Source organism: Thunnus thynnus, chromosome 19 (genome assembly GCF_963924715.1).
Source record: "Thunnus thynnus chromosome 19, fThuThy2.1, whole genome shotgun sequence".
NCBI classification, from domain to species: Eukaryota; Metazoa; Chordata; class Actinopteri; order Scombriformes; family Scombridae; genus Thunnus; species Thunnus thynnus.
In genome coordinates, this window is record NC_089535.1 from 18,219,488 (window position 1) to 18,244,398 (window position 24,911).

At 40.0% G+C, this 24,911-nt stretch overlaps 1 protein-coding gene across 1 annotated transcript in view; it reads right to left on the reverse strand.

Moving 5' to 3' along the window:
- The window catches only part of bcr (BCR activator of RhoGEF and GTPase), a 91,248-nt gene that overhangs the window by 5,854 nt on the left and 60,483 nt on the right, over positions 1-24,911 (reverse strand). Inside the window, exons 6-22 of the mRNA XM_067574518.1 lie at positions 20,003-20,110; positions 17,565-17,625; positions 17,400-17,452; positions 16,498-16,638; positions 9,624-9,745; positions 9,201-9,366; positions 8,944-9,063; positions 8,472-8,547; positions 8,137-8,241; positions 7,599-7,673; positions 7,066-7,163; positions 6,079-6,210; positions 3,150-3,209; positions 2,730-2,839; positions 1,403-1,542; positions 361-495; positions 80-185 (exon numbers count right to left, since the gene is read on the reverse strand). Of these exons, the coding sequence (XP_067430619.1) occupies positions 80-185; positions 361-495; positions 1,403-1,542; positions 2,730-2,839; positions 3,150-3,209; positions 6,079-6,210; positions 7,066-7,163; positions 7,599-7,673; positions 8,137-8,241; positions 8,472-8,547; positions 8,944-9,063; positions 9,201-9,366; positions 9,624-9,745; positions 16,498-16,638; positions 17,400-17,452; positions 17,565-17,625; positions 20,003-20,110 (1,808 nt within the window). The remainder of the gene's footprint in view (positions 1-79; positions 186-360; positions 496-1,402; positions 1,543-2,729; positions 2,840-3,149; positions 3,210-6,078; positions 6,211-7,065; positions 7,164-7,598; positions 7,674-8,136; positions 8,242-8,471; positions 8,548-8,943; positions 9,064-9,200; positions 9,367-9,623; positions 9,746-16,497; positions 16,639-17,399; positions 17,453-17,564; positions 17,626-20,002; positions 20,111-24,911) is intronic.

Sequence of the window (24,911 nt, forward strand, 5' to 3'; positions counted from 1 at the left end):
TTAACATGCTTTTGTATTATTGCGATTGAATGTAATTTCTGTAAATGCATCTGCATGGGTTTTAGTTGCTCTTTCTTACCTCTTCAGGTGATCCAAAAGGAAAAGGAATGTGACCAGATTGGGTTCTGGCAGTGACAGTAGTAAATTCAACATACAGCTCTCTTTGGCAACACTATCAGACAGGGCTGCACAAAGGACAAGAAGCAAAGGACAAGATAAGCTCATTACTTATAAACTCATTACATTACATATTTCCTGCAAATGAAGCAACCCTTGATACTGTTGTGAAAAACTACAGCTCTAATACTTAGTTTGCTTGATTGGTTGACTGATAATAAGCTACGTGATGGGTCGACTTACTGATGCCGCCTGCAAAATTGGGGTAGAGCTCATCAGTGAAGAGCGGCTCTGGCAGCTCTCTGAAGTACAGCTTCAAGGTCCCAGCGATGGCATTGACGTCCATCTCGCTCATCATCACTGACACGTCTTTATGATCTGCAGGAGAGAGCGAGATGAGAACAAGATGAAGACAGTAGGCTTGCAATGACAAAAAAGAAGCATCATGGAACAAGCAGGCAGTCGCCATGCATCTCATTTTTCAGTATCTCATCAGAAGTAAAGTAACCCCACTCCACATAAGATACACTCACAATTAGTACACACGCACGCACACAAAATGCATAGAGGAGTTAGTCTGGTTACTCATTTCACAACAAGGAAAATGCCTCAAACACAGAGCTGCGATAATGATCACCTGATCAACAGACAGAAAGATTAGAAAAAGGATTTCCTTCAGGTGATGGTCAATAAATCCTCTCAGCTTTCTTTCCTAGAAACGCATGGCAGTAACAGCATTATAATTTGCTGATAGATGGCGTTTTGAAATGTGGAAAATGCAAAGTAAACATATATTTGTGAATACAAATATACAAATACCCTCTTTTTGTAATATCACATTTTCTGTTTACCTACAACACATGTAGCTTCTGCAAAGGGTTTATTATTTCTAAAAATCTGTCTCCAAAATATAATGTTTAGTTTTAAGAATTTCTTTCACGATTTTCCTAATGTCTACTACATACAATAAATAACATTTGGAGTTACCCCATAGAGAATGAACTTGGAGAAATGGTTAAGAAGAGATGTGGATGATTTTAACTGGAATATAGTGACATTTACATGACTAGATGTGACAACAGTGAATTAAAAATTGTTTGATTTAAAAGCTGAATTACATATAAAGTATGAGTAAATGTGAATCTTGTGAAACTAGTAACATACAGTACACAAATTCATGTGTTTACTGCTATTTCTTGTAAAAAGCATTTTGTAATTTGTCCATTTTAACCCTCTTGAATGTCTTTTTGTGCACAGCAGATACGCAGATGAAAACTGCACTCACTGGTGTCAAAGGCGGTCTTCAGGGCCTGGATGTCAGTGGCCACTCCTGATACTCGGTAGATGCCCACCTCCTCCATACCTCTCCTTTCAATCTCCTCTAGGCACTGCCGGACAATGTAGGGCACCTTGGAGCGCTCTCGCCTGGGCGGAAAGAAACATAAACATTATTCATATTATGTAATTAGTTAAAACGTGCTTGCAAGAACACTGAATAAATGATGAGGTATGTAATGTTTTCTTTATTGTGATAAAGGGAGAATACGAACAAGACTACTAGCTGTGTTTTGCGTTGTTTTGATCACTGAGGGGCTAGTAATACCTCAGGCTCTTTGCTAGTGTTTCTATTGAAATGTTTTATCCACAACACTAATTGATTGTTATCTTTAATCCTCATTAATGTCATTTATCACCAAAAAAGTGTTCACTTTGTTCACACATGATTTTTAATTAATGGGCTAAAACATACTAAATTCTGAATTAGGTGTTTACAGAGAGCCTGCTACAGTCTGGGCCAAATATTTGGCTCCATAATAAAAGCTTAAGTCCTGACTTTCATAGTGTACATCAAAACATTAACATACTTTTTCACAAATCTACTGTAGATTACAAAAAAAGGCTTGTGTAAACCTTGTTACATTCAATACTGCCCCCATATGAGGATAGTCATGCTACTGGAACAGTGCTGGTGAAAAAATTTTAATGTGAGAGCTCTAACATTGCTTTAATTCTACAAATAAGAATAACACAAATAGGTTGCAGTCTAACAGAAATGGTGCGTTGATGCGTTTTTTTCCTAAGCAGCAACAACCACAGTACTTTGAATCAACCATAAATGAAGCAGGGCACTGTTTATTACGTGCAGATAGCCAGTATTGAAATGCCATGCAGAACATACATTCGTGTATGAGTCATTTTTAGCCAAATGAGTATTAAAATAAGCTGTAACTATGTCAGCCTTCATTTACAAATGGGAAAAATGACATCTGCCCTAAAATACGCTAAACAACGTTAAACATCAACTTTATTATTAAATTAATTCAAAGAAATAAACAAAACATATAGGCCCGCATTTCCACTTTGCTGGTTAACAGCCTCCCCAGTAAAACATTTTAAAAAAAGGCCAATGGTTGAACCTAATTGCTGCCCCCTGGTCTAGAATAAGACTGAAACACTTCAGGTGGAGGACAAGCATCCATCCAACTGGACATGTCAGCTAACTTTGGCTTTTACATTCATTTAGGACATTAGAGAAGAGGGGGTTTGGCATTTTAACAGTACAGATAATTACTGTAATCAAGCAGCTTCTGTGTCTATAAAGGTTGACTCACTTGGTCACCGTGGAGATCTTGACTCCAAAAACACCCATGGGTTTCCGCGAGGGCATCCTCTTCAGGCTGAACTCTCGGCTGGTGAACTTCATGGACAGTTTGACCTCGATCTGACACGGGAAAAAAGGGCTTAAAGTTAAAACAGGTTTACAGAGCGAGAAGCCGACCTACAAGCCTGCAATCTGCCATAGCTTTCTGTGATCTTGAGGAAATCCTGCCATGTTAAAACCAGATGTACACTGCACTGCTGGAGACACTGTTGATCCCTCACCGCTATGTGCTACTATGATATAAGGTTGTATCATTGCTGACAGTGACACCAAATAATGTGAGTTCTTTCAGATTTGACACCTGTTTAACAGAGAGACTGTGTATCAAACTAATAGTACAAAGTAGAAAGTCAATGATTGATTGACTCACCCCGTTCATGGGAATAACTGTTCTCTGCCAGTCTTTGCCTTGAAGAGTCTGAGGGTCGAGCTGAGTGGAAGGAACAGAAAAACATTACATTTTAATGCACAGAAATTTCATTTGAACTATTCAGATATTCCTGTACATCCAAAACCATGATGCACATACAAAAAAAGGTGTCCAGATTCAGCATTAGTGAGCTGTTTTTGAAATGTAACTTGTAGTTTTTGACATTTCATACTGTCTAAGATCATGCTGGGATCAGTGTGTTAATTGGCAACATCCATCATTTTACTTTAAGTTTGTTTACTTGTATACTTTTTAGTAGCAGGATATCTAGAAAGCAGTGGAACAAGTAATTAGATTTTAGTGCAGATCCAGATCCAAGTAGATAAAAGAATCAAAGAAAAACAACAAAGAGTGTTTTATATGATTTCTTATGAAACATTCTCACTATTTTCTCATGCAGCGCTGCAGCTACATGAATTTTTAATGTTTATTTGCTTTGTTGAGATTAAGCCGTCTCTATATACTCTTGTCCTACTTATGTACTGTTCAGCTATGTCAACATCACAGTGCATTAAGGTATAATTGCATCAACAGTACAAATCTTCCCTCTATCACAGTGGAATGTTGTCAAAGGTGGTTTTATTATATTTTTAGAAACCTGATGGAACAAATACAATTTGTGTAAAGAGACTAAATTCTCACCCAAACACACACACACACACACACATACACACACACACACTCAGATCTGACAGAGCCAGGCCATCTGGGGCAATAAAAGCTGGGTACACACACACACACATGCACACAGACACACACACCTAACATGAGGAAACAAACACACACACACAATATACTGTATAGTATGTTGTATGTTTACCTAGGCTAAGCCCCATCTGGTTGCGTGCGAAGCTGAATCGTGTTTCTCATAACTGAATCTTTCACTGCTGAGAGCGCTCTTTGGTTTGAGCCATTTATCTAGAAAGAATTACAATCCACTAAAAAAAAACAGCAAAGCCATAAGGGCTCCTCTTGCTTTCCGATAAAAAATGTTTTAAAAGCTAATGTTTTTTTTTTGCCAACAAATACAGTTTTATCTTCTCCAGCCTTTAGCGGGGAAAGGTTTAGTGAAGCCGTTTCACAACATGCAATTTTCCAATAAATCACACATCTGTAAAACTAAACCCTCTTTAAAGCTGAAATGAAGCCAAAAGTATGAGCAGGGACAGTTTAAAACACTGTAAAAAAAAAAAAGAAGAGAGAAGACAATATACACTATACATATGTACTTTTCAAGATTGCAAATAGCTGATTAGACCAGCAATGTTTACAGTTAAAAATAATTTACTACCTGAAAGCATCCAATATGATTTAAGAGGGATGTGCAGGATTAAGAAACAAATGATAAGAATGGATGTGCTTCAGTTAAAAGGGTGAATTTATGGAGTTGACAAACTGAAAACATGCAGCTTTGTTCAAAGAGACCAAATAAATTTCATATTGTAAGAAGTGCAGGTGTTCAGTCTACACCTTTTCAGTCAGTAAAAACAATCTTTTTGTGTTGAGCTGCTGTATTGTATCTTCTTTTTTACTGTACTGTTTTGTTTGGAGTCATTGCCTTTTGTGTAGACATGGATTAGAGCCACAGATGCACCAGTCAACAATAAGCACATACGACAGATGTTGACAGAGAATAAAGACGAGTTAACACTTTAAATATATGACTATGCTATATTTACATGTGTTAGAGACACATTTAGGCACGTGAATTGTAAATTACCAAAAACTGGGTGGTGTGTTTGGCCATCAGCCGTTCTGGCAAGTAACTGGTTATTTTTTTTCTGTTCTAAACATCTAATTGGATGTAAAACTGAGCAGTAATCTGAGGCTTGTGCTGAAGGCAGGAGTGGCAGTTTCTTGCCGTGGATTTATGACAACCCTGCTGAGCAACTTTCTCACGGCTCCGGGCGGTTTGTTTTGAATGACATCATCAGTCAAGAAGCGATCGTGTCTAAGGATTACCGAAGGAACCACTAGGTGGAGCATGTGACCGTAATTCACGGTTTGGCCAGACTACAAGCAACACAGAGACTTGTCCTGTTGTTCCAGCGCAGATTGTTTCTAAGTTTGGTGAAGAAAGGCAAGAAAATAAGCAATTACAAATCTCTCAGATATCCAGACGTCAGTGTCCAGCTGTGTCACACACACACACACACACACACTTGACCTGTTTGTGGGCGGAGGAGTGAGATCAGTTTAGCGGCAGTGAATCAAAAACATGTTTCAGTCAAAATCTTTGTCTCCCTGCTGTATTTTTCTGTCTGTCGATCTCATGAGTGACACTTGGCATTATCCTGCAGGCTGCCGTCGTCGTGGCAACCTAATCACCTGCTACCTAGATTTGCTATCAACCTGGAATCAGTCGGTCTCATGGCCGGGTTGCTCAGGACAGTGTCTGCGTTGTTGGCTTTTTTTTTCCAGGAGTGTTGCTCAGGATTTTGGTATTTTTATAGACGGAGCACTTAAAATGTAAATTCCACCTGTTCAGGACGCTGTTACTCAATAACCATTATAGACCCCAGACTTTGATAAATGTTTTAAACAGCCAAACCTGGCAGCACTATGATTGGTCCAAAGCTTTTTGTCATTCTGTCAGAAATGCTGCTCATTCTCTCGCTTAAATCCTAACCGAGCAGAGTGACCATTTTTTGATTATTTAAAATGACATACTAATCCAACCAACCTCTACCCATCCATTAAATATTAAGGTAATTCATCTAATCAGCCAATTGCAACGTCGTGCTCCGCTTAAGTCATTCATTGAGCAACAATATGGATTTCATGCTTTGTGGCAGTGGCGGTGACATAACCGCCTATCAGTAATGAGTCATGGTGTGTCTGCTGAAAGGGGGGTGATGTCATGTCATACCGGGATCTGTCCTTTCCCCATGATGCGGTCTGTGCTCTCGCCATCCTCTTTGTTCTGCTTGGTCTTGTTGTAGCACTTCTCGTAGCAGAGCAGCCTCAGGGTCTGAGAGCCCTCCAGCTCAATCTCAAACTCCTGAGGAGAACAAAAAAAAAAAAGAGAGAAAGGGTGTAAAAACACGTAAGCTAGCATTGATTGGAAAACACTGACAGGAATAAAGGCAGAAGAAGAATGAGAAAGATAATGAGAAACAGAGAGATTATACATCCAGAAAAAACCAGAAAGCCTCTGCTATGTTTGTTTAATGCATGCATCCTACCACATAATGCAGAGCTGACCAACATTCCCTGTAATTATGTAAGAGAGCACTCTGCATATGGTCTGCACATCATTCTGAGGCCCACATTGTGTTGGTTCACTTAACATTTGGACAGATGTGAGTCATCACCAGCAGCTCCTCATTAACTGATATTATTTCCACTTTGCTGAGCAAAATCCTCAAAGAGACTCTGGGTTTATGATAGAAAAATTGTACTGCAGATGAACCGATTTACTGATTGTGTCTCAAAGCTCTTCTTCCACTGTAATGATAACCTCCGACATCCAGCTGTGTCATTAACGCATACATGTTGTGTATGCAGGCAATATGCATATATGTGTTTGCTGTGCGTTTGCAGGGGTCGCAGATGCTCTGAGTGGATTTTTTTATACATCTTTTCATTACCCAGAAATGGACAGCTAACTGATTACAGAAGCAGATGTCAGATACGTGTGTTGTGATGTGTTCATGGACGTACTGATATGGTCTATTAATAAAACAGTTTTACAAACCAAAATATGCAGGTACCAGTTCCATCTTTTTTATTTAGAAAGCCTACGAGTCACGAGTGATTAATACAAGATGTTTAAAATGTCAGCAGCAACTTATAACCAGACATTGGGGATATGTGGAGTTATATAATATAAACATGTATTGGACCAGTCTCCTACCTCATTCCATTTGGGTTCAGTGGTATATCGATATACTCTCGTCTTGGCTTTATTTGAAAAGAAGCCAAAAGAGTCCACCTCCAATGTGCAGTAGAGATCTGACAGAGAAGAAAGTCATATGTCAGCTGAGGTGTTCTTTGTGAATAACATTAGCAACTGAACTGGCAAGATGGTTCAGAATCAGTATGTCAAACTTCCATACTATGAAATGTGGTGAATATACCAAACCAGTGGCTAAAGACAGATATTTGAAAATGTAAATTTAAAAAAAGAACCACTTATTCAAGTTTTGTTTTGTGGAAAATGAAACTTGAACCTAAAAATGAATGTAATTTATGAGGTAAACACAGAATTCCTGCATTTATTCCCGTTCCAACATAACAACTAGAACAACAAAACAGTAAAACTGTCTTTTCCACTGCTCCATTATCATGTGACAGTTGAGCTTTCTCAGTAGTATAAAACTTTCAGCTTGTTTTGTCTGATCGTCTGTATTTTCTATTGCTTGCATAGAGGCTAAAAAAGTGACTCACTCAAGCTCTGTTTGAGGCCGGAGGCAGAGTGGACGATTACATTCAGGAACCCGTAGAGACCGGGGGATTCATCCTCTGGAAAAACAGTCAGCGGGCAGAGAAAAAAGAGAAAAGACAGCGAGGAGGGATTAGAAAAGCATGCAGATCTCTGTTTGTTTTGGAGCAGAATAAGACACAGAAGGGGAAGGGATAAAACAGTACTACCCAGTGTAAAACATTTGGCTTAAGCTTCTGTGTACTTTTTATCTTCATTTCACCCACAATTATTAATCATAAGTATCTTTTCAAGGGCGTTTTTTTTTTTTTTTTTGACTTTTTAATGGTTTACAACAAAGCTGCCATCCAAGACATGAACTCAAGCAAGAAACCAAGGAAGCATGAAAGCGTAACGACACTTCTGCAATACACACAGAGCCCCAAATGCTTTATAATGTTACACTGCAGTTTCAGAAGAACACTACCGTTGACTTAAAACTTAAACAGCATCTGTATGAATGCTAAAAATGAATACTTTCCAATACATACATAAATATCTTACCTTCTTTATTGATACTAAGTGGAATGTGGTGGACGGTCTGCAGTTTGACACAGGAGCTGGTCAACATTTGCAGCTCCATAGAAGTCAAGGAGGAAGTTTTAAAACCTAATGGGAAGTTATGGGAACAGTTATTGTATATCAAAAGGAACATGTATCTTATTGAAACTGATATAACAATAATGAATGACAAATAACTTGGATTGTCATCACTATTTTGCAAAGTTATTGGTTTCTGTTTCTCCTTCACAAGGTTCCTGGAGCAGTACAGTTATAAATGTATCTAAAGTGTGATAATACCTAAGATGGTTTGGTTTTGACTCGGTTTTGACACTTACATTTCTTCTGCTGTTCCTTAATTATCTCCTTCCACTCTGCACGTTCATAGTCAGACGAAATCAGAAAACTGTAACTCTGAAACACAAACACAAAAAAAAGGTTGTTATTTCAGAAGCAGAATGAAAAAAAAATCTAACTCTGCAATGGTGTATTCTCGTTCCACCTGCTTTCACAGATGTAAAACATCGTATAGCGCTCGCTCCACAGTGATACAAGAAAGTCTAAGCATGAGACAGATCAAGGAGAAATAATCTGAGGGAAGATCAGCGAGGGGATAATGCGCTGGGAATGAAACAGAGGAGAACAAAAAAGCAGCAAAATGAGGAGAATCAGTTGGGAGAACAGATGAAATGTGGGGAAGAGGAGCGCAAAGGGAGCGGTGAGACAGGGAGGAGGAGGAGGAGGGCAGAAAAGATGATGAAAAATAAGATTGAAGAAAAAGAAGCAGAGCAAGTTGGAGAATGTCATCACCTTGCCGTTCTTGTTGTAGACTCGGAGGGGTGTGCTCGGAGACGTTAGGAGGAGCAGAGACTCCTGCTCAGACAGTTTCTTCCTGAGACGGTCGATGACTTTTGAGCCCTTGTTGGCTCTCTGAAATCACAGAGGTGGAAATTTAAATACAATTATGTTTCTGTGGGAAACCTTGAAGCAAATCACTGCATTTTTATGCTTCATATTATGTAAAGGATCTTGTCACAGTTACAGGAAATCGATGATATCCACGCTACCTTCTCTCTCTGGATCTCACTGCGGAGGTGTGAGATCTTAACCTTCATGGCGTCCAGCTCTTCGTCGGGAACCTGGGGGATGGTAAGTGGCTCGGCCTCCTCGGGGCCCTGGAAGGTCAGCTCAGTCAAGGGGATGTACCACTTACTGTCGTACTGTTGGTTTTTACTACAGAGGAAGAGGGATGTAAAGGACAGATGAAAGGAGGAGGTGGATTGATAAAGGAGGATAAAAGATGAGGATGAGTTGGGGAAAAGAGAGACAGTGGAAATAGGAGAAAATATAAAGTAAAGGAAGAAAAACAGCAACAAGAATTCTTTATCTGAGAGTCATCTGTTATTTGAGGGCAGAGAAAGGTTTATTGCGCTGATGGATGAAAAAACAGCATTAATATCTTTATTCACCATTCATCGTTGGTTTCTTACCCTCCAATCTGTTTCTTCAGTTTGGCGCAAAGCAGCAGGTCACTGAAGAGAAAGACATGCCGCAGCTTCCTGGCTCCTTCCACCAACTCCACCATGAAACTGTCCCTCAACAGCTGCCGATTCTGTGGAGAAAACAACAGAGGTGCGTCATTTTAGTAACATGAGGTTACTGCCAATAACCAAAGTGTATGCAATTAGTTCAGGAAGAAGAATAATCAGTTATGAGGTCATTCCTGTGAGTCATGGTAAAAAATCTGCAGGAAACAGATTTTACTTGCAGCTCCGTCATCACTCAAAATACACCTTGTAGCCAAACAAAGGTTTAATTTCCCAACATAATGATGTTCATTACATAATATACATGCAATTACCCAAAAGTGCGGATGCATCAGTTAAACTGTTTCCCCGGTAAATTAATTTGTCATATTCTGGGACTGGCACAATCATCAATTTCCAGGTCACAAAGGAATGAATGAATGAGGTATGGAGGAAATGAAGAATGATATTTGGAGCTCTGGGACTTGTCACTGATGTCAGACTATGTAATGAGGTATGTAATACTGTCGTATGCCAAAAGGGGGCAGTGATGTCATTTTCCAAATAAGAGAAGACATTTACAAGTGTGGACTTAGAACAAATGCAGGGATCAGACAAATGTCAAGCCACAACTCTATAGTAAATGATCCACTTTCACATTCGTATAAGCTTGGTTTTACTTGTGACTTGACTGCAAAAAAAGGAGAGAATAAAATGAAATACTGCATTTGAAATCAGCAGGCAGACTGTCTGAAAAGGAAGGAAACTTGCAAATATTAGTTCATTTGTGCCTTTAAGTTCATTCTTTTGTTAATGTGTGTGCTTGATTTCGATCGTTCTGCAAGTTTAGAGCTGATTTCCTCCGCTTGCCCTTGTTATTTTACTTGATTACAATGATTTATTTAGGGGTAATAATCTGATATTTTGTTTTAATGACATACATTTTAGGTGGATCAAATCTCAGAAATGCATTTAATCAAGTTTAACTTGAGTTAAAACATTAGGGAGTAAGTTATCAAAGCACTGCCAGCTGACAAAAGTTGGGATGCATGTTCTAGTAAGAAACAGTGACAGGAATGACAACTAATGGGCTATGACATTACCAATATGCAGACATAATGGTCCATCTATTGCTGCTCTCCAAACCAAGCAAATCAGAAAGTAGGTTTGAGAAACTTAAATGCACATTTTACTATTTTACATTATAACCAAAGCCTCTTTTTCTCCTCGGGAAACCTTGGCTTCATATACAAGTCTGTCACCCTCCTTCCCTCTCACTTTCACTAGCACCCTCCCTTCTCCAGACCTAGTCAATCCCTGCCAGTAAAGCCTTGAAGCATGACATCACACTTACTCGGAACCAATCCCCATGTTCATCTCGGTCCCCCCCCCCCCGCCCCTATTGCAAACACACAGTCACTGTCAAAACCAGACCATGCTCAAGGGGGGCTGATGCTACTGTTGGAGAGGTTGCTTACAAAACCTGACCGTACATCTGCTGGTAAAGAGGAGGATCATTCTGTGTCACTCTGCCTGCGTACGATGAAGAGGGTGATTTAGACAGAGAGAGAAGTAAGAGCAGGAAAGCGAGAGAGGGTGTCAGAGAAAGAAAGAGAGAGCCTGAGAGTATATCAAAAGGAAGCAAATGCCTGAGAACTGAGAGAGAGAGAGAGAGAGAGAGGGAGAGAGAGAGAGGCTCCCATCGGAAGAGATGTAATGCTACTGTTTCTTACTATAGTAACGAACCATGTGACACAAAATAAGGATCTAATAAAAGTTGAATTCCCAATGGTGGATGTAATTATTAGTTTCTAGCTAGATAATGAAGCCTGCAATGGTGACTACTAGAGATAGATCACTTCCAGATGGGGTTGTTTTTGTCTTTTTGGCATTTATGTCTAGTGGCAACCAAGATCTGTCAACTCATTCCTTCCTCTTCACCATCATTTCCTGATCCATTTTGTGCTGTAACACAGACAAGGGATATATTTTTGAAACTTGCTCATTGTAACTTTTACATGTTCATCATTCAGTCTTTCATTTCAGGTACCTTGATGCCACAGGAATGACACATCTGTGAAGTCATCCCGCATGTAATATATAATCCCTTGAGGATGTTTTCTGAGTAGACTATAAAACAAAGCTCCATCTCGCCTCGCTTCTGTCTGTCTACGTGCTGTCACGTCAGTCTATATATAGGACATGTACAGTAGTCAGAATGAGACATGGGTCACACTGCTGCTCTTAGTTTTTTTAGCATGTTACTCAAATACATCATTAAAATGTCGAGAAGAATGAGGAACACTGGAGTCATACTGCCTATCAAAAGCCCCATCAGTCTGATCTTTATATCACATATCTGTAATATGGTCATGGATTTGAGGTTTAAAGGACATTTAATCCACTGCCAATTACATGCAGATTATACTATATATATATATATATATATATATATATATATATATACAGGGATTAAACTATCATAAGTAAACTATGAAAAATAGATATAAATTCTCATGTTTGTGATGCCAATTATTACAAACAAATGAAAGAGGATGTCATCCTCTCAAGATACTATTAATAAACCTTAAAATATGTTGATTTTTGCACTGCTGTTGCATATTAGATTGTTATTGTACAGTTTTGTCATTTTATACTCTTCCTTATCAAGTCTTTCTTTTTTGGTATTCCCCTTTTCTAACTTTTTTTTTTAGTTTTTCACTTTACTTATTGTTTTTTTTTACTTTTTAAGTGTTTTTTTCCCCCTACAGACGGCAAGCAGAGGACAATAAGAATTTTAGTGTACAAGCCAAGACTAGATTATTGATTGGATTATCAAACAGAAAGTACAGCAGTAGATTAGGTTTACTATCCAGAAAGCACCTTAACTGTCCGCCTACTAACACCGACTCGCTCAGATTAAAATGAAGGTTCGGCAGGAAAGTGATAAAGTAGATGACGCTCTTGTTTGTAACACAGGAGCTGTTTGATTTCTCTCAAACTGGACTGAGGAAGTACACTGCCCATCACTGGTAATCCTCTCCTCCATTGATCTCATGATAAAGAGATAAGATAAAAGGAGGGATAACAGCTAGATCGGGGATTTACAGGCTTCTGACTGTGTGTGAGTGAATGGGAATCATGTGGAGGGATAAAACAACACTGGCCACTAAAACACTGGAACACAAAAGCATCTGTTTAACCTGCACAGTCGAATCTGTCATTAACAATCTCGAACAAAGGTTTTCGACTATCAAAACATCAGAATTAAGAGAACATGCATTCATTTTTTTTGAATCAGAAACTCAACAGAAGAAAATCTTTGGGCTACCAAAATTCATTAAACAAAGTGTTTTTCAATCCAGGTCCTGGGGCACCTCTGCCCTGCATGTTTTAGATGTTTCCCTGCTCCAACACTCCTGATTTAAATGAATGGCTCGTTATCAGGCTTCTGCAGAGCTTGATGACGAGCTGATCATTTGAATCAGGTGCGTTAGAAGAGGAAAACATCTAAAACATGCAGGGCAGAGGTGCCGCAGGACCAGGATTGAAAAACACTGATAACAGATTAAATAATGCTGTTCTCATGCGTTTTATTCATTTAACACTGAATGGGAGGTTTGCTCGCTCAATGCCTGTAGATGGTTTTTTTTTTCTTCTTGTTTAATTAAGGTTTATAGTTTAATCTTTGGATGCAGACACATATTCCAGTTAAAGCTCGTTCCTAAAACAGTAATCTGATGAATTTAGAAATGTGCTTGTGCTGCTGCTTTGCTCTGCTACTGGGGGGGGGGGAAAGACATCCTTAACAAAGCAGCTGTCTCAGCGCATCAGATGACATTTTCATAATATCGAACAGCCAGTAGGAGAAATGTGACTTTCTCTATTTCTCGTAATGGCTGACCGGAACATCGGCAGCACCGATGTAGAAAGAGAGTGAGGCGAGGCAGAGCACGCTGACAGCACAGAACGCAGATTAAATATTGACCATCTCGCGGAGGAGCCTCGCTGAGAGCGTGCGCGCGAGCATACGCATGAATTTACAAAAGATCCGTGTTTATTTTTAGAAAGCGGTACATGCTTGAAGGGGCATCTCTGCGCTTACTGTGTATGTGTAAAACAATGTGTGTATATGGGGATGTGTTTGTACGTAATGATAGAGTGAAAGACAGACGTACAGACGGATGAAAATGGTGCAGATGAGTGTGTGCGTTCCTACTAGAAACACAGACAAAGACACAGACACAGACACACACACACACACGTCATCATGTGCATATCTTTCCCAAAGGCAAACAAAGCAGAGCGAGGAGGTGAATTGAGATTTAGACAGCGCCTTTTAATTAAGCTGCTTCTGTTTGTCTCCCTCCCTCCGCCCCCCTCATCTGGCCAGGCCAGGGCCTCTGGGGGCCGCTTGTGCTCTTCTTCTGCTGCATGCCTCCACTGAACAAACCACAGGTTACTCATGAGTGTGTGTGTGTGTGTGTGTAAAGGCAAGAGTGAGAGTTCAGTTCACAGTTCCTTTATGAATAAATTTCATGCTGCAGATCATAAATGAGCCTTTTTCCTCCTCTCCTATCACTTGTGCTATGTGATTGTTTTTGCCTCCTGAAATCAAATCAGCATCGTAACAATTAAATGAAAAGGGTGAATAATCAGAAAGCTCATCCCCTGATTACTTCAGGGAACTTAAAAGTCCCCCTCCACTTAAAAAATATGTTTTTCTTCTTGTTACTTTAGTTGGATGTTTGAGCTTCACTGTGCAGAATGTGCAGAGTTTGACACTAGAGGGCTGTTTTCAAATTCATCTTCCTAAGGGGGGAAAACTTTCTCTGCGCTCACCAAAAGTTTTGAATTTAAGGCATGTGCCTACGAATATGATTTGTGACATCACAACTACTTTGGAGCCTATCGTGGTCCAGTGTGATGTGGAAACTTGAAGCTTCTGGAATTTTTAATGAGGTAGAAGGAGGAGATGTGTTGAATTTTACCATATTAGACACAAATTATTATTCAAAGTAGAGGTTTTATTTCCATCTTAAAACATGTATTGAGTGGATCTTTAAACATTTTTGCCTGGTGTGTTGTAATGTAAAATGTAACTGTAATCATTAGTTAACTCTGAGAATGCAATGCCATGCCAATCCAGTGTTTATGGACTCAATGTCTCATTGTTTGAACAGATACTATATAGCTCTATTTGCAGCCTAACAGTTGTTCAACACTTGTAAATTTACAAAAAGGAATTGCAAAACTAATGCTTATTAATTCTGGAAAATGTATAAATCCGTATCACTGTCAGCCACTAAGCTGGCAACCTGAAAATGTGCTGACTTGGCAATTTAAACCTGGTAACAACAAATACTTGATAATTTCATGTGATTATAGGTATTAAAAAGTATTAAAACAGCTTTACAAAGTATTGTATTATTCCCAACTGAGACAATTGGATGCAAAACGTCAGTTTCTCCACTTCTCCAGGTCATGACAGTTTTTCAATGATTAAAGCGTGTTATATGTTGGGTGAAATGCAGACAGAAACCTCAGGCATATTATATATCCTATCTATGGGACAATATAATGAACCCCATTGATTTCCATGTGCTGCTTTCATGTATCCATCATAAATATTTGATGTCTGGTGTGGTGGTCTGGACAGACTGAGATCGAACTGGGGGGGCCTGCGGGAATAGGAGGGGAGGTGGAGCAGGCAAGTATGTGTGTGTGTATGTTCAAAGGCAAACAACGGCAAGAGAAAGAAAGACAGTGAATGGAACAGAGAGTAGAACAGTGTGTGTGTGTGTGTGTGTGTGTGTGTGTGTGTGTGGACTGGGTGCGGTAATGACCCCCGTGTGAGCAGAGGGAGGAGCCGACACAGCCTTTTTGCTCGCTCGCTCCCACCCTCCATTTATGAATAATTAACTCGGAATCTGCCAGTCAGAGCGGACCACTGGCTCATTACAAGGCATTATGTGTGGCAGTGTCACGCAAGCTATCAATCAAGAGGCATCCATTCACGTGCATCAAGTCATCTCCGGGGATGAGAGAGACAGGGGGGGGAGTGTGTGTGTGTGTGTGTGTGTGTTTACGTTAGGGCGAGATGGGAAACCACAAAAGAGACACTGAGCAAACGGAGAATCACCCTCAATGAGCCAACCCTGGCATGACCATATAAGGGCATGGGCTCTGCTTTAGGCTGCAGATTGGTGGTCCCTCGTACACTCATTCGACAGTGACTTCAAGGTCATTTGGAGGGCGGGGTCATGACATCATCATGCTCAACAAGGTACAACAGGGCTATAAAGAGTGAAACTGGTGAAAAAAATATTATTATCTACATTTTTACTATCTCCAGTCTGTGCAGAAGAGCAGGGAATAGATTGCTTTGATGCACATTTGGGGTTTAATTGAACTAAAATTAAATTTAAACCTGTGGGGTCATAATATTTGCTTATTGAAAACATACCTAAACTATTTCCTGTTGCTCTGTTAATAGTGCAGAGGTAAAAGTGTTGAGTTCAAAGTTGCAAATTTAGAAAATAGCCAGATAGGTCAAATTTATTAAAAGGATAGTGCCAATTTATGACATATGTCTGACATACTGATACCTTGGTATTTGCTCCACTTCATAGTCATGCAGTCAGGGATTAATTTAGTGCAAAAACTGTCATTTCTATCTGCTGCTTAACTCTTAGTAACTCCAAAGTTCTTTGTTTTTGTCCAGTAAATCAATATGCACTAGTATACCTATAGGTTAAATTGCCAGTAGGATATAAAATTAGGCCTACAGTGTGGCTCATTTCCATCATAGTCTGTTTGTAAATCTCTGAACACTTACCTCTCCCTTCTTGACGGTCATGGACTGGCGTCGGGGCGTGGTCTCCTCGTTGATGCTGGACAGAAAGTTCTGGGAGATCCTCAAGGCGTCCTGCAGGAGCGGGTGGTCCGGGTGGCTGGTGGGCGTGTGTTTGAGCAAGTCCTAGAGTACAGCGGGAGACGCAGAAACATTGACTTTCAAAAGCAAACATCTCCAGGTACATGCATGCGCAATGACATGCAAATACAAAAGCTACCTCACAGTACATATTGTCATTCAAACCTGCTCTGCTTTTCTTATTTAGCTCTTTCACAGTGTGCTCAAGGTTATTACTTTTGCATACGCGCAATAAACGAAGCCCTGAGTCCTAACAGTAAATGGAAAAATTAAATATAGAGTGAATTTTTGAGCCATGACCACCTCCACTTAACACAAAACTAACAGTGCAGTGGTACATAGAAAGCAGAGAAGTCAAAAACAAGGTTTATTAATAATAAAGCCAAGCCTCTCTGCACCTCGCTCTCTCTCTTCAAAGTCCTAAAACACATAAAACTTTGTACAAATATACACACACATTCCATGATTACAGTAAAAGTCACATATCTAATCCGCAATCTGTCACATACAGTATCTAATAATATTCACCATTACAAGTGGATTTCTTTTCACCATCTTTATAGAGGCTTAAGCTACTCGGTACTGAAGATGGTGACAAAGCAAATTTGTAAAACATAGATTTATAGTCTCAAAATGAAACTGAAACAGAAATGAAACCCAGCTGAAGGTTGGGTTTTGTTTACTCATGTCATGCTTTCTAAGGATAATTTGCAAGCAATAGAGGCAATTACTAAAACACAACAGAACACAACTGTAATGTGAGATTATTAAAGAGGGTTGCTGCCTCAGCGCTCTCTCTTACTTACATGAAGCACCAATGTGCTGCGTGTCACTCTGTCCACCGGTTTATATAGGAGAGCTATAGATTAGAAAGAAGAGAAATCAGACAGAATTCCTATAATATTTTATCTGTATTTATACATTTGAATATTTTAATAGAATTGAGTAAAACCCAGCACAAAGCGACTGACCCTCTAGAGAGTTCTTGGCCGTCTGGTCCTTACAGTCCTTGGGGCTCCTCACCCTCAGGTTCTGTTTGGAGACAGAAGACAGGTGCAGACAGTGAAGTGGGGAAACCCCTTTTCAAAAAAAAAAGACCTTTAGGAACCAGTTCAGTACAGTTACAGTGATGTGAAGGCATGGTAAGGTTATTATCCTTACTCCAGCTCTGAGGTCACCCACTTTCAAATTAATTATGCCATCCTCAGCAGCTTTTTCCCCCCGCCATCTTGCTCAGATGGCTCGGAGTCATGCATCATTACTTAGGCCATTAACAACCCTCGATGATGAATTCCCCATCCTGCGTGTAGACACCAGCCTCAACACTAACTGGTAGCCTCATCAAAAACCGTCACATGCTTTGAAAAAACAGAGGAGGAAAATGTACATAAGAAGAGCTCCCACAACGGGTTATAGTTACAGCGATGCTAAATTCTTTTTAAAGGCTGTGTCTAAACTCATTTTCATGGCTGCCAGAGGAAGTGAAAGAAATCCCAAAATGTATGAGGGAAGCTGTAAAACTGTTCCATGTTATATCAGCTGATTGAATCACAGTTGAGAATGCAGATTAGTAGTTTAAACCAGGGTCAATCTTGCTACATTAGCCTCAGAAATAGCTTCCCAAACTACATTTGAGTCATAAGGATGAGTGTTTTGAAATCTAGTTTGTCTAAGATAAAAGAAATTGTTCTGAGTCATCAAGACTGTTGGTAATCTTTGTTTGGGGAAAAGATAAATGTACAAATTTATTAAGCTGTCAAGGCTCATCCACAGTATGAGCAGGTGATACTGAGCTTCCTGGTCAAGGATGAGACTGAGACCAGGCTGTGGGTTCCTTGAGCCAAAACTACTGGAAACACCAACCATTGGTCCATTTACCTGATAAACACATGTGAAACAGGAAAAAAAGTACACACTGGTGTACACATACCCACAAAATTGCCTCTGGTTGCATTTATATAGATATATATTTAGCAGAACATTCACATTTAAATGCAGGGAAATGATAAGAGCTGTGTGGGTGAAAATGGGAGAGCATTTTGCAAGTGAAGTACATCAGGGATAAAACTGTTGAGCAGCCGCAAAATAGACGCTCTCTATGCAACCACTCTCAGAAACTGTTCCTTTCCATAATCACACATAATTTAACACTGTGCAGCAAGTCAGTCATCTTCTTTGTCATTTTTGTGTGACAAGGTAACACTGCCTTTTTCTCACAAACCGTCCAGCTGCATGTGGCAACAGCACAACAGAAGGCCGACTGTTTTTTATGTTAACACTGTCCTAAAATCATACTCATCAGAGCAACCGCATTACTCACTAATTTATTGTCGAGAAGAAGAGATACGCTGAATGAATGCTGGACAATGACAGTCAGTGAGGAGAGACTGTGTTCTGTTAAATTCATAATCTCAATCGATGATCAGATCAAAGATGAACTAATCAGTTAGAGGTTGGTGTCTCTCGTCAGCGTTAATGTTGCCAAATTACATTTGGAGAAAGCAAATTTGTAGTTCAACAAACAATTTAGTACACGTTTGGTGAAAATTCACTCCTGTGATAAATGCTCGACTGAACATTAACTTTCTTTTATCTTAATTAGATACAGCACTGTTCCCTACATCAAAGGAACGTCAATTGGATAATTTGCTGGTATGTAGGGGTTAAATGTCTGACTGACTGATTTTACACGCTGGTAAAACGACCCTATAACTCAGTGATCACAGCTTCAACCTCGGCCACAGCTCTGAGACAGAAACTAAACCAGTAACTTTTGCCTGCAAGTACCACAAAGCCTACTGCGCTATCTGTGAAATGCTTGGTTCATCTGCCTTCTCTTGTATTTCCTGACATTTAAACAGAGAACAACATGTGATTTTCTCTAAACTAAGCAACACAAGAGAAGCTCATTGCTAAGTAGAATTTATTTAGTGATGACTTGACTGAGTCAGAAGAGGCTTTGTTGATAAATGCTCCCATTTTGTCCCATCAGTCTATGTCTAAAACAGGAATATTTTGCTAATACCTCTAATAATAACAGTAATAACACTTTTTCTATGAGGGATCTTGCGTCCATGTCCAAAAAGACAAAAAAATACAGAGTCAACCAAGATTTTGAAAATTTGAGACCTCTAAATGTCATCACCCTGTCTTTATTTTGGACAAATATTAAGCACAAAGATGTTTACTGGAACTTACTGAGGCTCCACTTAAAGGAAAAATATGAGGATCTAAAAGAAAATACAGGGGTGGGATTATCTTAACCTCTAATTGCTGAAATTGCTGCGCTTTTTAAACTTCTGACGCTGCTTTTGTTTATCCCTTTCCCCACATTTATAGCTTTCAATACAACCACATATTATAGTCCCTGCTTGGCATCGTCATCTGTTCTTTTCCCTCCTCTACTTACCTCAGAGATTTCAGCAAACTGTGTGTTAGCCTGGCAGCACTTCTCTGCCGTCTCCACGGCCAGCTCGTAGTTGTCCACGAACGCCCGGTAAACTCCTAACTGGCTGGCCTGATGGAGAGGAAGAAAAACAAACAGAGGATGGACGTGAGAGTCACATTTTAATGAACAGATTAGACATATTGAAATGTTTGTGAGTTCGGCCTGCGATACAGCCTCTAAATCCAAATAAAAATCTTAATACAGTGACTTTAAACTTGTCTAACTCCAAGTAAGTTTCTATATGGGAGAAATAAATAGCTGGCAAACATCATTACTCTACGCTCTCACACAGAAACACTAAGGCAATGAAATCCACAAAGCAGTCTTTCAGTCAGATGCTCAGACACACAAAGACATATCTAAACAAACTCAACAGTCCTCTTCACTACATCCTATTCTTCACCACCACCTCATTCCTAAACCTCACAACTGCAGTGTAAGTGCTACTCTAAACACCAAATTGTTTTCTAAAAATAACCTAAAAGTGATAAGGAGAGCAGTCTTAACAAGTTTGTGGATTGTCAAGTCTAATCTTTTTGGCATGTAAACAGAACAAACTAACGACAGGAACATTAAAAAACACACACACATATTGGATACACACAGTCAGACAGATGGAGACACAGCAGCGTAGTGCAGCCCGCTCTTAAAAATACATTTGTCTAAGCAGTGATTGTGTAAAAATGATGGAGAGCACAAGGGAGCCACTTCATTCCCTTATGTTTTGTTAAAATCTGAACCATCACAATCACAAATGGACTAATCTTTACATAGATATATATTATATAGACAAGCCCACCTTGACCTTCTCAGTTGAACTTTGCAAAAGCCAAACTGCAGAAGTGAAATGTAAAATCCTTTAAATTCCATGTCTGAGACACTGTGTATGACTTGCAGACTGCTGAAAGCAAAACAACCAACAAAGCAAAGACACAGATCACCGTCACAACAGCATGTAACCACGGCGCTCCTCGCAGCCGGGCCGTTGCCATAGAAACCAGCCAGCCCCGCACTGTGCCAGCGTGAGTAATTAATGATTGGTGTAACGGAGGCTATGAAAGCACATTTAGGAAGCTGGATGGCTGAAGAAAACGCCACCAAACGCTGCCTGCCAGCGCTGCGATCCATCTCGACAGCCGACAAAAGAACAATCAATTCTACTGAACAAAAGCAAAAGGAGGAGAGAGACAGTGCAGAAGGGCTTTGTGTGTCATGTCAAGAGCCTCAAACACACACACATGCACACACACACACACACACACTTCTGAAGATATGCCTGTAACTCTTACCTTGGGCTGAGCTCTTTTGTCTGTTCCAGAGGCTTTAAGGATCATTCCAGTTTACTTGATAACTGTGATCAACATTTTTATCGGTAATGGTAACACCGTACTCACCAAAGTAACTGCTGAGATCAAAGTCTGACCCGGCAAGAAATGTGAGCAGTCAGGCATAAGATCTGACCAAAAGTGAGTGCACTCCAACGTCTGTAATAATTCCTCAATGCACAGGAGAACTGTGTGTACAACTACGGCAAGTGTGATGGTTCAAAGTTGAATAATTTTACAGTTTGCCTTCATTTTCTATTCCACATAACTTTTGCCTAACCCGAGGGTTCGTCTAAAACATGTCTGATCATCATGCTCGAGTTTCTTGTCCCGTTGGACTTTGTTTTGGCAATGTCTCCACTTTCTCTGCGGTTAACTTGGTGATGATGAAATTATGCTAAAACTGCGCCGAATCACACTTTAAAACTTCCAGACATCCAGTTTAACGTCTTTTGTTTACCTGTAGGTTCTTTTGAAGCTTTTATGACTGTTGATTTTTAATTTATCACCTCGTGTGAGCCACTTTGTGACTTGGACTGCTACTACCACACATCTGTAGACCATTAAACTAATTGTTGTCTCAAACAGAGCTCATTCATCCCTTTACATCCTATATTTAGCCATGACTCTGACCTTCCTGACATGACCTGATCTTTGCCATCACAGGGGAGGGGGGGAGGGGAGGGAGGGGCGGGGGGTCACAAGTTTTTTAAACATTGTTTGCACTTATCATGTTATCACCACTAGTTACATGGTGTGTAGGTTCCTTTGTCCAAAAAATAGCCACAGCTTTAAGACCACGTGCCACGAGCCATCATGAAAAAAACACAACAAAAAACACGAGACTGAACCTCCTTTTCCTGACAAATGATTGTCCTCATTTATGTTTTTAAGTTCTCCCTGATGGATTTCAGGCAGCAAAGTAGTTCTAAGATGGCTCAACAGTATAATGTTTTGCATATACATCTGCACACCAGGAAGAAGAGGTAAGGTGGAGGAAGGCGAGGAGGAGTAAAGCAATTTTCACAATCCTGCAATCCTATGTCCTGCCCTGGGCCACACAATCTGCACCACAACGGAGGCCATTCAGAGCGTGACAGTTTCACTGCGGCGAGAACAGAGAGCCCGTATGTCTGCCAGCCACATCCACAGAGCCACACACAACGGCGTGAAGGCTTACTGAGTGTATGGCTGCAGCTACAGTATCACAGCAGAAAATGGCTTTGGGTGATGAAAGAAACTGCTTGGGCGTTTGGATTTCTCAGTTTGGGATTTGTCCTGCGTGAGAGTATGTGTGTAATCCACAGCGGAAAACAACATTAAGGAAACAGCCTCATGACAGACTACGGCCATTATACAAGAAGGCTGGATTTAGCTACTTGGTTTATAAGGTAGTTCCAACAGACTGAATTATGTTCTTACGGAGGGAGGAAGCATCACTTGATGATATAATTACATGACTTGACAGAGTTAGAAAAGTTGAAGGAAACATATGTACATTTCCAGGTCTGTATTTATGTTCTGGTGCTCTACTAGAATATCTTGTTTACAGTTCAAAAAATTGCTTATTTATCTTATACTGACTCTTTATGCAGCCCCTTAGTTCAGCCTCTGTCTGAAACAGGCGGTTTTAGCTCCTGTTTCTTTAAGGCCCCCTTCCTGATGAGCTTGCTCTGTTCTGATTGGTAAGCTCCTGGAAGCTACGTCTCTGCAGACAGGGTTAGGAGGCTACGTAAACAAACTGTAGTCATAGAATTTCACTTCTTTTTCTCGTTCTTTACTCGAAATGGAAACTTCTCAAATATGCCTGTACATGTTTGAGCCCGAATCTGATCCAAAATATGTGAGTGGACAACATGAAGAACCTGTGGAACCTTAGCAACGAAAGCTACTAAGGAGCTCCAGGGAGCATTTTTACAAATGTTCACCTCAAGTTTTGGACCTTTGACCATGTTTAAAATAGACATAATCTGCGAACAAACACCACAAAACAACACTATAAAAGTAACAGAAAAACTCAAAACGTATATGTCCCCATTAAGATCCTTCATCTGCTGGTAAAACAAAACAATTTTTAAAATGAAAATGCAGAGACCCAAAGAAATAGTGAAAGGCTGCAACTAACTTGATTAACTGATACATTGTTTGGTCTATATAATAATGGAAAATGTCCATCACAAATTCCCAGCACCTAAGGCGACGTCTTCAAATTGCTTGATATGACAGTCAAACAAAGATATTCAGTTTACTCTTACATATGGCAAAGAAAAGCAGAAAATCCTCACATTTGAGAGAGCTGAAAAATTAATTAAATGATTAATTGATTATCAGAATAGCTGCAGATTAAATTTCTGTCGATGGACAAACTGATGAATCAGCTAATGGTTTTGGTTCTAACTGTGGTTTAATCAAACATGGCAGCTGGAAATCCACTACACTCATCAGCTATAGGGACTTGTGTTGATGATAACATGAATTGCTGCCCTTCAACTCTTAAACCTTAAACCAGGTGCTGTAGATCCAAAATGTCACATGACTTGGTGTCTGCATGGTGTATTTCTCACCTAAACTTTAACCAGAAACTTATCAATTTGAATATGAAATTTGATAAACTCGATGCAGAACCCATGCACAGCCTAGTGAATGTCAGTGTTTCAGCAATGAAAGAGAATTTGTCAGTCAGTCAAAGCAAATGTAGAAAATAGTCTGTTCAGATAATAAAAGCATCCATATCTTCCCCATGCAAAGGAGGGTGGACACGCAGATGTCGCCTATCCTCTGACATATGTTCGCCTCAGACGAACGTCAACAGAGCGAAGAATAATTTGTAGGTTGGCTGTGTGAGGCCAAATGAAGGATCAAAAGAGCTATTCTTCTTCTACTGCATAAATTCACAGAATCAGAAAAAAACATTCAAAGCCAGTTTATCAGTTTACCCAGCAAAAACTTTTCTGCTCTGCCTGATTGTCTGTCTTCATGGTGTAAAACCTTCACTTTGCTGCAGTGTATGAAGTGTGTGTTGAGGCGGAGCAGGAGCACGAGTGTGATTTAGCCCTATTTTCAGCCTTCAAACACTTCTGTCTGACACTCATGCTCATAACCTGCCACTGACGCTTTGCCTCTTCCTCTTTACTCTCCCGTCTCTCGCCTTCCTTGTTCTGATGTTTTATGATTCCTAAGCCCGTCTGCTCCCCACACAGATTTCAGAGTAATGGTGAGACAGCTCTATCAGAGTTGCCTAAATCTACTTGCCATCCCTACTCGGCTCTCATCCTCTCTCCTTCTATCTCAAACCTCCCTCCCCCCTCTTTCCTCGCCCGCACCACCTCCTCCACTCTCATCTAATCTCTTCCTCCCTCCCTCTCCACCTCCTAACGGAACGGCTGTCATGTAGCATTTTTCCTTTTTTTTTTTTTTTTTTTGTAGGCTCAGCATCTTCTCCTCTTGACTTTTATTAACTACTGTCTGGGGGGAGGGAATGGGCCAGAAACTGTGTGTGTGTGTGTGTGTGTGTGTGTGTGTGTACCTACTGGAGAGGAAGAGTG